Source organism: Sciurus vulgaris (genome assembly GCF_902686455.1).
Source record: "Sciurus vulgaris genome assembly, contig: HiC_scaffold_135_arrow_ctg1, whole genome shotgun sequence".
Lineage (NCBI taxonomy): Eukaryota > Metazoa > Chordata > Mammalia > Rodentia > Sciuridae > Sciurus > Sciurus vulgaris.
In genome coordinates, this window is record NW_027632918.1 from 91,768 (window position 1) to 103,934 (window position 12,167).

At 44.6% G+C, this 12,167-nt stretch overlaps 1 protein-coding gene across 1 annotated transcript; it reads right to left on the minus strand.

The window, feature by feature from the left end:
• Nucleotides 1-10,353: 10,353 nt before the first annotated feature.
• LOC306652148 (large ribosomal subunit protein uL23-like) lies at nucleotides 10,354-10,900 on the minus strand. Its single transcript, XM_079125192.1, has one exon. The coding sequence runs from the start codon at nucleotides 10,892-10,894 to the stop codon at nucleotides 10,424-10,426; it is 471 nt and encodes a 156-aa protein (XP_078981318.1). The 5' UTR covers nucleotides 10,895-10,900; the 3' UTR covers nucleotides 10,354-10,423.
• Nucleotides 10,901-12,167: the final 1,267 nt, after the last annotated feature.

Genomic DNA, 12,167 nt, shown 5'->3' on the forward strand with positions numbered 1-12,167 from the left:
GGTCGTAGTCCCCTTCCTTAATTCCTTGAAAGTAAAACTAAGGGTTGGCTCCAAGTCTTGGGAACACAGGTTGATTTCATCACTACTTGTTTTCTGTAAAGCATCACCTTGCCTAGTGTTATCCATTTACAACCAAAGAGGAGTATATTAGGGCCTGGATGCAGTCCTAGAGGTAATTTAGGGAATGGAGAGGTAGGACGATAATGAGGAAGTGCCAAATAAATAACAAGAGAAACAGTGGCTTCCTTTGACTTAGGGAACAACAGTGGTAGACTAGAAGACAGTAGTAGTTTGGGTGGGTTTCTTAGTCTAGATTCCTTTGTTGTAACTGAATACCACAGACTGGGTAATTTTATAAAGAAATGACATTTATTTTGTACCGTTCTGGAGGCAGGGAATTCTGTGGTTAAGTGTAAAAGACTTCTTTCCTGGGCCGGGGAAGCTCTGTAGAGTCCCGAGGTGGCTCAGGGTGAGAGAGAACAAGTTTACTTACTTGAGTTATTTCCTCTTCCTCTTTTTGTAAAGCTACTAATGCAGTAATGTGGGTCCCATCTTCATTACTTCTTCAAATTGCCTCCTGAAGAAATCACCAGCACATACCATTAATAGATGACATCTGTGATTGTGTTTCAATATGAGTTTTAGAGGAGACACACACCCAGGCCATAGCAGTGCATCCAAAGCAGACCAGAGTATAAAATGAAGTGTTGATTGGTGGAACAGTGAACAGTAGGCAGGGAAAGCATATGGTAGACTATCAGCTGAGTCTTCTGAAGTGGATAATGTAGCTAACAGAGCAAGGTCAAGTTGCCTGGCATCTTTCCCACTCTTGGCCCTGGGCAGAAGATGTCTGAAATAAATGAACATTAGGAAATAGATCTATTGCATTACTTCCCTGTTCCTTACCTTCCTCATCGATAAGAATAGGAAGCATAGCCTTTTCTGATCTTGTCAGGAGATCTCTCAGTTTGAGCAGGAAGTCTAAGAAGATAGGATTAGGCAGCTGGCCAACGTTTGGAACCAGGCTGTGTATGAAGGTGATGGTTGTTGAGATCTGGAAGGACAAGGTTGGGACTTGGCTATTCTTGGTGCTGTTGTTTCCTGGACAAGAATTTGTTCCTCCTTTAAGATTCAATGCAACAATGTTGCACATTTCTAATTTTATGACTTCCTAGGTCTCCACCCACTGCCGCAGCCCCCTCCTCTCAGGGCCCCAGGCAGGCACTGGACTCACTTGCCCCAGGTTCTCACCTCAGAACTCTGGAACTGGAGCTATCCTTGGATATCATCAGGAAGAGGCTCACCATCCAGTGGCAGACCCAGGAAAGGGACTGATGGCTGGACCTCACATTGGATAGTCACTTATTAAATAAAATTTGGAGAGGAGTCAGGACCCTCTCCCACATTCAAGTAGATGTCTAGAATCAAGACCTATATCTAGTGTGCACTCTCTCTCTCTCTCTCTCTCTCTCTCTCTCTCTCTCTCTCTCACACACACACACACACACACACACACACACACACACACACACACACACCAGAGGTTTCCTGTCTGAGAAAATGTTCTGTTCAGTGTGATCATAGATAGAACCATTCTTTCCCTATTGAAGAACACTGGACTTTAGAGATCTTAACTGTGGTGAGATATACATGGTAGGAAATTTCCCATCTTGGCCCTTTCTGAGCACACATTTGAGTGCTGCTGAGTGTGTTCAAACCCTGTGGAGCCCATCTCCAGAGCTGCTTCCTACCCGAGCTGCACTCCTTGACCCTTCCTCCAGCCCCTGGCCACCACCTCTCCACTTCCTGTATCTAGATTCACAGCTCTGGATGCCTTATGTAACAGAGTTCACTTTAAAAGAGACCATCGTGATCTCTCCCAGAGTGAGGTGCCCTGGTCCAGTGAGCATCTCTCCCTGAGTCTAAAACCTGAGCTCTCCCCTCTGTGGACCTTGTTCCTTGGTCCATTTCCATGCATTCGTGATGTGGGGTGTCCCAGGAGTGCTTAGGACGGGGACAAAGAGTTTGGACACATTGACTATATGGATAATTCTGCAGGTTCCTGGGTGCAGCCAGCTGTTCCAGGGCTCCTTGTCTCAGTGCCGGCTGCTCCTGCAGGTTCCTGCAGCTGGCTGATGAGCAGGAGAGGGGAGGAACTGAGTCTCTGGAAAAAGGACATGCTGAAACTATTTCTGCCATCTTACTAAGACAGAATGAAGGGAAAGCATGTTCAGTAGTCAGACAAGCAGGATCTGGTCATGGAACCAGGGGTCTTGAAACTAACCTCAAAAATGCTGGAGGTTGAGTGTTGGGGTGCCATCCCCCTGTGTTCCCTGTGTCCACCTGCTCAGGCAACTGGGAAGACAGTCCTGGGGACTATGACCTGCACCCACAGTTGGGAGACTCTTTTCCCCTGGGTGAGAATGTCCACCTGCTGCCTGGTGGCGAGACTGGATAGTGGGTGTGGCTGGAGAATGGGGAACTAGAAGGGAAGGCTGGGAGGAGGACAGGGGGTGGAGAAGGGGGAATGACAGGAAAGGGGAGCCAGATGAACAGGGGAATGGTGAGTGGGTGGTCTGGGTGTTAGAGAGGAAGAGATGGGCATGGGGACCCTCAAGGCAGGGTATTGGGAAGGGACCTTATTAGGGAGAGGATGGGGAGGAGTGGGGCAGAAGCCAGAAGGAAGGGCTTTTGCTGTGGAGCAGGCTGAGGGCTGGCAGGCTAGCAGGTCAGGGGAGGGAGGCAGGTGACAGGGTGGGAGGGCAGGCGCACAGGAGGAGGGTGGGGGTGCTGAGGTGCAGGGATGGGAGGAAGACTCCTGGTCATGTCTTTCCAAGACAGAAGGCAGGCACTCCAGGCTCCTCACTGGCAGACCAGAGACTGAGCCTGTGCCAGAAGGCCTCCCACAGTTCTCTCCTCAGATTCCATGATGGAAGACCCATTATGATGTGCACAGCCCCACCATGTAGGTCCACTGAGTAGGCCCCTCTAACCAGGGCATTGGTCCCATGTCTAGGTTTCAGAGTGTCGTGGAAAACAGCAGAGAGAAAGATGCTGTAATAGCAGTCGCTGTCCTGGGATGACATGCAGTTTGCCCTTGCAGGCAGTCACTGATCCGAGGGCTAGGGGACAGCTCTGTGCTCAGGCCTTGGTGCCAGTTAAGAATTGGGAAGGGAAAGTGGATTTAGTACCACTGTGGATTACCTCACTATGTGAGCCCTTCCTCACCACTTAAATCTGTTCCTGAATAGGTGAAGTAAGCAGAGAGAAGAGGTGTCCATTCTGCTATGAAGGACTACCCTAGAGGCAAAGGAGGGGGCTGCCACAGGCAGACAGTGGGGCCAGAGCAGGTGATATCTGAAATGCCTTTCTGACATTTTTTCTGCCATGCTGTCATTGGGTTTTATTGATATAGCATCTAGGTTTGTTTGGGACATTTTCTTCCCTTGTTTTCTCATATTGGTCAGATATCAGTGGGACTCTGAGATAGTGCAGATTTCCTCTATTGGCTTATAGTGTCCCTGTAGATTTCCAGTATATCACCTCCTAACCTTCAGTAGCCTGAAGTCTTGGAGGAACTTGATAATGCAGTGCTTCCAAGAAAGCTGCCACTGGCCCACTGCTGGGTGTGGTATTGGGGGATGTGTGTGCTCGGAAAGCCTCTCACTAGGTGGGCCTGCACCGAGAAGCCTGTTGTGGACCGAGCCTGCTGCCAGATGGAGCCAGGCTGCTCAGGAAAGCATCAGTCCCCCTGCCCTGGTATGAGAAGCTGCCTGCGGACTGGACCAGGGCCTGCCAATTGGGGCTGGTTGTGTGTGGAAAGCCTCTCACTGGGCGGACCTGCTCCAAGAAGCTGGCTGTGGACCGGGCCTGCTGCCGGATGGAGTCAGGCTGCTCAGGAAAGCCTCTCGCTGCCCTGCCCTGCTCTGAGAAGCTGCCCACTGTCCCGGCCTGCTGCCTGGGCTGAGCTTCACCCAGTGGGAGCGACTCACCCAGCATCTGTGTGTTGGTCCAATAGACAGTTTCTAGGAAAGGGGGATTGCATACAGCTATGGTGTAACGATATCCGTATTTGTGTATAGTGGGTACCATAGGTCTTTACCTGGAAAAATAGCTCCTTATATAACACCTTAGTGTTCATTCCAAGCTAGATCTGAGGTTGGCTATCTATGCTAATGCCAGCAGGAATATCCAACATTCTTTTCATCTAGATTTTTTTCTAGGCAAATGGGTGATTCCAGAATACAGATCACTTTCACTTCTTAGTGTCCACCTGTGATTGCAGTGAACCCCAGGAGGGTCAGCTCATGTTTGTGTTAGTCAGCATTTCACTGTCATGGCTAAAAATCTGGCATAACCTAAAGGGAGGAAAGGTTTACTCTGCTCATGGTTTTAGAGACTTCAGTCCATGTTGGTTGACTCCCTTCTTTCTGGGCATGGTGGGAGGGAGTGGCAGAGCAAAGCTGCTCTCCTCCTGGCCTGGGCAGTGGGAAGACAGCCAGAGGTAGAGAGTGAAAAGAGCCAGGGACAAGAAGGACCCTTCTGGCATGTGCCCCAAGGGATATACTTCCTCCAGCAGGCCCCACCTCCTACAGTGTGCATTGCCCAATAGTCCATTCAAATATGACCCCATTAGTGGACCAATCACTTGATAAGATGAGCACCCCCATATTCCAATCATTTCACAGCATCTGCACCTCTGAACAGAGCTGCAGTGGACCAAGTCTTCAACACATGAGCCTTCAGGTAACCTTCCAGATCTAAACTACAACATTGTCGCATAGTATTTCTCGGATTTTCCAATTTCCTGTAGAAATTGGAATATAGAATGGAAAACAGTATTCAGTTCAAAGACCCCAGATGAAGCATATATGGCACTTGTGGAGAATTCAAAAGCTTTTCCTTGAGTACAAGTCTATCCCATTCATCTTGATTGGAAATGACAGAATTTTAAATTCAAGATGAAATTGCTGCTGAGTTTCAAGTTTCAACTTTTGTCCCCGTTACTTACAAGCTGTCCAGTAGAGCAGAACAAGGCTTCAGGATAACACAAAGTTCAGCAGAGATTTAACACACCTATCAGAGATTGTGTGGGAAGGGCCTTTAAACAGGGGATACACTGTAGGTCAGTCGGGCAGGTGAATGACATGGAGGAACCAAGGCCTGGTGCACTTGGTTCAAATTCCACTGAGAACCACATGGACCTCGAAAGCTCACCTAACCCATCTCAGTTCCTGTCACGTTTATATTAAATGCCAAATATGCACTATTTATAAAAAGTATGTTGTTGGCTTGCAAAAGTAAATGCAGGGAAGGCCTTAAGAGGAAAGGCAGGTCCTGAAGAGGTGCTTTACCTGTTTGCTAAATGTAAAAAGGACTGAGAGAGACCCTTGGGACTTGTTGGATCAGAGGGAGGCACGGATGGCTCCAGGGAACTGGGTTTGCTTTTCAGGCCTTACCAGAGTCCAATGCTTCACAGCTCACGTAGAACATCAGGACTCATTTCCTAAGAACCTGACCACAATGCAGTGAGGTGGCCTGGGGAAGGGCTGTGTCTCCTGTTCTCCTCTGGGTATTGACATGCACAGATGGTGATTGATTTGCAGAATCACAGCATTACTGAGAGATAGACCTGGGAGGGTGGATGATCTTGGTTCCCTGAGAACAGGGTGCCTAAGTAACTGAGGCCTCTGGATCATGTCCTAAGCCTTGTTCCGAGGACATCCTCATGCCCTTTCTCAAATCTCCTGTCCAAGAGCTACTACTGGGAGGCCAGAGCTAGTGCACAAGGGGAGATAAGGGCAAGCAGGTCCCAAATGAGAAACCATTCCTTCTTCTCTCCATTCCCACCCCTGACCCCAAACATGACATCCTTTCCTCTCCTGGAGGAAATAAGTGCATGTGTGTGGCAATCCTCCACCACTGTCTTCACACTACCAGCTGCTTCTCAGTGAGTGCTCAGGGTGATCAGGTGACCACATTTAGGGAACAATGTCGCCTGTGTCCCAAGATGGCTCAGACTTTGGGACATTCCAGAGCTTCTGTCATATGTTTTTTCAATAATAAATAACCTTACCTTCAATTGGCAAAATCTTGCATTCCTGTCAATTAAACAGCATAGATGAGAGAGAGAGAGAGAGAGAGAGAGAGAGAGAGAGAGAGAGAGAGAGAGAGAGAGAGAGAGAGAGAGAGAGAGGACAGCTGCATCCTGGGCACCTGATTCCAGCCCATTGCTTTCTCCATCTCTGGAGGACAGACTCCATACAATACTCTATCTATAACACTTTTTGAGATTCTGTATATTTGCAGGTTTGTCCTTGCAATTTTCTCCACCTGTGTTTAATTTAGTAAAGCAATTTTTAATGTGTGAAAACACCCCCAACCATTCACAAACTTTTAGAGTCACACACTTTCCCTTCACACTCCATTTTTCTGAAAAGCTGGCAGTGTCTGACTGGAGCTTGTGTGCATGGCTCTTCTGAGCTCAACTGGGAGTGCCCCGGCTCTGGATCCACTGAGGTCCCTTTCCTGGTTCCTCCACTCAGGGAGTGAGTCAGGAGAAAGGGAGAGGTTAGGAATGTAGGAGTGAGTAAAGAGGCTCACCTCCATTCTGCCAGGGGCGGGTTCTGATAGAGCCACACATGTTACATAGTGAGTATAATTAACCCTATTCTCTTAAAGCAAATACACATGGTCACATAGTATCACTACCTTAACCACGTGCAGAATGAATGTCACCATCATGTTTGTAAGAATCACAATCTCAATTATTATTTTGTCACTGTCTCTTTCCAACTTCCTTCCTCAAGTAGGTAGTTAGGCTACTGTACTGCCAGTGCAGGGCTGGCAAGGAAGGAATGGGGACAAAGTCCCCAGGCCTGTAACAGGGCTTCTTTTCTGCTTTGAATGCAGCACTAGCTGCTCTATCACTGGTGACTTAATTTTAGCTGGCATGCCTTTTTCTTCTTCCTGTCCCTCTCCATAACCACATGGGAGGCAATATTAACTTTCTTTTCCTCTGCATTCCAGGTATCTCTCCTTGAGCTCAAGGACCACAGAAATGAAGGATCACAGACTCTGGGGTTGGTTTGAGAAACAGCTACGTCTCAAGGCTACCAATGAAATATGACTCGTGGCAGGGTGTAACTGGAATCTAGTCTTTATGTCTCCTCTAAGAAGCCCGCTGGTCCCCCTAATAGTTAGAATTTCATCCTTTGGGATGGGGTCCCCTGTGAGTTCATCTTTGCTAGCAAAGCAATAACACTTCTTTTTCTTTTTTTCAATAGCTTATCCTTGTTACTGGTTTGTCATCTGGGACAAGGACCAAGATTCTGGGATTAACTTTGGTGAACAAGATGGTACCTGTCCATCACCTGTCCACTCCTTTTAGTAAGAATCCAGATGAAGATAAAGACAGTAGACAAAACCTTCTGTTCTAGGACCCCTGTCATCACCCACTTTCAGCAGGAAGCAGCTTAGGGATATACTGCATTCTCTCAGTGTAGACCTTGCTGCTGTGCCACTGATGTTATTTTAAAACTGAAAATTTTATTCTTTCCTTCTTTTTGTCTGTGTCCTCCTCCTTAATAAAGGAGGAAGCAATAAAAACATCTTTCCATCCTATACTGAATTATCTGTCCTTGACTCACCCTTAGGAATGAAGGAGTCCAGACCTCAGGGCTGACATGAGTCGGTCTGAGAAATAGCTACAGTTGAGTTTGACTCTTGACAGGGCACAGCTGGGTGCAGCCTTTGTGTCCCCCGTGTTCTCCCTGGCAGAATCTCAACTTGTGGGATGTTAGTCCTGTGTGTGGTCTCCTTTCCTATGAAAGCAATAAAACTCTCTTTTTCTCTTTCTAAAAACCTTACTCTCATTACTGGACTGGAATCAGGAACCTACATTTCAATATCAATCTTTGTACCAGTTCATGGTATTAAGTCAAGTGTTTTCTACCACATACAAAATTGTAGAACATTGAACTCTCTTGTTACCAAATATTTTCATCACTTCCATGAACCATTTACTCCATTACACTCAGTATAACTATCATTGCTACTTGTAGATACTGGAAAACACTAAGTGTATTCTGTATTTTTGAATTTACATATTTGTGAAATTTCACATAAATAGTATCATTCAATATATGATCTTTTTCCTGGTTTGACTAACCCTAATATTTTCTAAATCAATCCACCTTGTAGCATGCACCATTAGGGTGAATGGCATGCTATTATATGTATATGCTAGCAATATTTTAATCAACACATCCATTTGTGAACACATTGTCCTTCATTCTGTTAATATGATAGGACTGGTTTATTGTTATCACATGTTTTGTTATGTTTGACTTGTCTTATATACACTGTACGCTCTGTACGAGTATGTTGAATTATTGTGTCCATCAGCTTTGCATTGTTTTGACCAAAATACCTCGTCAAACAAACAAAATACACAGGAAACAAACAAACAAACAAAAACACCCAACTCAGATGAGGGAAAGCCCATTTTGACTCATGGGTTCCGAGTTTTAGTCTCTCATTGTCCAATTCCATGACTTTTTGCCCATGGTGTGGGCACACTGAGGAAGAACCCAGCAGAGGAAAGCTGGTCAGGATGTGGCTGCCAGGAAGCCAACACAGGCTGGGAGAAGTGGGTGCAAGGAAGATGAATGTTTCCGTGCTTAACCCCAGTGGCTCATCTCCTCCAGCAATTCTCACACATGCCTAAAGCTACCAACCAGTCAATTCATTCAAACTAGGATGGACAGACTAGCTTGTAGCTCTCAAAATCCAATCATGTTACCTTTGAAAATTCCTACCTCTTCACAAGAACTTTTGGAGACACCTTGCATCCCATCCATAATTTCAATATCAATCCCCCAAATATCATGCCCATTTCACAATGCAAAATAAAATTAGTCCATCTCCAAGGGTCTCATAGTATTAACAATTTTACCATTTCCCAAAGGTCCATGTCCAGAATCTCATCTGAAACTGAAGGTAAACTCAGCTGTGAACCTTTGTAAAAATCAAGCAAGTTACATATATCCGGTATTCACTGGCAGAGTAAACACAACATTCCAAAGAGGAGCAATAGGGCTGTTGAAAGAATGGATGGGGACAGAGTGAAACCAAGCCTAATTGAGTAATCATAACTCCACCTGTAATTCCTCATGTATCATTTAGGACTCTTCAAGGTGTTTCCAAGGTCTTGGGTTTTCCTGTCCTTTTGGACTTGTCAGCTGTGGAACACAAGTCCTCTCTTTTACTTTGGCTCTATCTGCAGCCAGCAGATTTTCTTGGCAGAGAGTCCATGCTACTCTGCATCTACTAATTTCTGGTGATTCCATTCCACCTTTGGCTTCACCTTCAGAGCTTCACATTATCACTGTGTCAGGGCAGCCTGCAGGGCCGCAGACCCTACTACAGTTTGCCTGACCTCCCAGGCCTTTGTTTGAAATGATGGTAGAAGCCTCCATGACCCCTTATCTTGAACATCTTGCATTCCTCCAGAGCCAGTACCATGTAGATGATGGTAAAGTCTGCTGGCAGCTCACACCACATTTAGGTCCTTGAAATTACTGCTTTGGTGGTTTCTGAACTTCTCCCTAGCTAAGCATAGTAAAACAATTTCCTGGGTCCCCTGTGCAAGCAGGGTTTCCCAATGACACTTCTCAAGGAAATTTTCTGTTCTATATCCTTAAGTTTGTAACAGGTGTGGTCTTACAAATTCCTTAGATGCCCTCAGCCTCTTTCCTAAATGTTCGGCATCTCTTTAGAGACTGCAATCTCTTTAAAAACCACATCTTCCTTGACCTCAGTGTTTTAAATGATCCCTTTAAAACTCTGATCAAATCTGTTTTTTAACTCTGCTCATATATACTGCTGCTTTCTTACAATGCTATGTTGAAGGTGATGGTATAAATATTCTAAGGGCTTTATAAAACTTAGGAAAATGTGATGGTTCTAGCATAAAGTTTTCAGTCATGAAGATTACCTTATATAGAATAGGTTATTACATTGTATTTTTGGTGGCTAAACTCAACAAATTTCTAAATATTGGCTACTCTAAATCTTTTGGTTTCTGCAGTTTTGATTATATAAAGCACTGACAATCATGAAAAAGACTCTTAAATATAGTTTCCTTAAAAGGGTCAATCTAATATTTCAGAAAAGCTGGCTTTTCTGAAATAGAGCTTTGATACAATGGATATTACTATAAAAATCTGTTCCTTGGTTCACAACTAGAATACAAAATAAATATTTTTGCAAAATTCTTCAGAAGTTCAAAATCACATCCACACATCTTCTCGGTTTTGCATTATTTGACATGAGATGTGAGATATCAAGAAGTTCTTTTTATTTTTTTTTAGGTTGAAAAAAAAAGGGGGGGTATATTTAGAATTAGACAGCTGGACTCTGTTTAGATGATCCCAATTTTGTTGGCAACATCCAAAGCATCATAATCAGGAGCCAGTCGAACGTACGCCTTCTTCTCTCCATCAGGCCTAATCAGGGTGTTAACCTTGGCCACATCAATGCCATAGAGCTTCTTTACAGCTTGTTTGATCTGGTGTTTGTTGGCCTTGACATCCACAATGAACACAAGTGTGTTGTTGTCTTCAATCTCCTTCATGGCTGACTCAGTGGTCAGGGGGAACTTAATGATGGCATAGTGGTCAAGCTTGTTTCTCCTGGGGGCGCTCTTCCGAGGATATTTGGGCTGCCTCCGGAGCCGCAACCTCTTGGGTCGCTGGAAGGTTGGTGATGTGCGGATCTTCTTCTTTTTATGGCTGTGGACACCCTTCAGCACTGCCTTCTTGGCCTTCAAAGTTTTTGCTTTTGCTTCAGCTTTGGGAGGGGCAGGAGCTTCCTTCTTAGCTTTTGGCGCCATCTTGGTGAAAAGTCAAGAAGTTCTTATATCAGTGTTTCCTTTTTTTCATCTCCTTTGTCAATAGGTCTTTCAATATAAAACACAGGTTCAACATCCAAAAATATTCAGGAGGGACACATCTCAAGAAAAGTGGTCTTTGCAATTTAATTTCTTTCCAATTTTATGCATTAAATTTAAACTTAATTTTCCTACCACCTCAACTCATGAAATACTTTCAATATCACTCATTAGGTTTTAGTGCACCTAGAGCTTTAGAGGAAATGTAAAGGTGGAGTTTGCAGAATTCATCTGGGATTTTCTGAAGGTCCTTCTGCTCTAGCAGGGAACACTGAACAGTGAGACCCAGAAGCCACTGGACACAGTCTATGGATGGAGCTTGTGTTCTTGTTGGACCATGTTACAGCAAGTCAAGGCTTCCTACGTGGGCCAGTGCTGGGTGCTCATTGGTTCCTATTACAAGTATTCCCTTATGGGAAAACTTTAAGAAACGCCTTTATTAATAAATCACATATGTTAGGCTTTTGTATTTTCCTAGGTAATAAATTCATGTATGTTTTCCTCCATTTTTTTCTACTAGTATATTGGTGAACAAATTGTTTTTCAGAACTTGGAATTTAAGATATTGATTGTAGTATTTTATAAACAAATTTTTCATTTTGTTACATAAACATTGCTAGCCAAATTGAATCTGAGCATATGTCAGTTATCATTAGTTGTTGGCAAAGCATATCCTAGTGAGGACAAAAAAATGAGATAATGAAATGTCACAAATGGGGCACAGGCATTCAGGCCTGCAATCCCAGCAGCTCTGGAGACTGAGGCACAAGGATTACAGGTGGCAAATTAGTATCAGCAATGTATAAAGGCTCTGAGCAACTTATTAAAGGCCCTGTCTCTAAATAAAACACAAAACAGGCTGAGGACGAGCTGGTGTGCTTAATCTTGGTGGAAAAAAAATGCCATAACCAACAACAAAAAGACTACCACAAATAAGGATAGAGATTACTTTATGAATTCCAGAAAACAGAGAAATTTGAGAATTGACAAGGGTCAGACACTTAGGCCAGACAATTATAGATCATCTTTTTATAACGATCAGGCAAGACATTAGCATAAACATTACAGAAGTAAGATGTGGGCAAGGAATTCCAACCAAAAGCTGACCTGTAATGCATGGATGTAATAAAAGATGGGCAGCTGTTATGGCCAAGGATGTGCAGGGTACATCTTCCCCAATGGACAGAATTGACTGTTGTTGGGACACAGGGTGTGG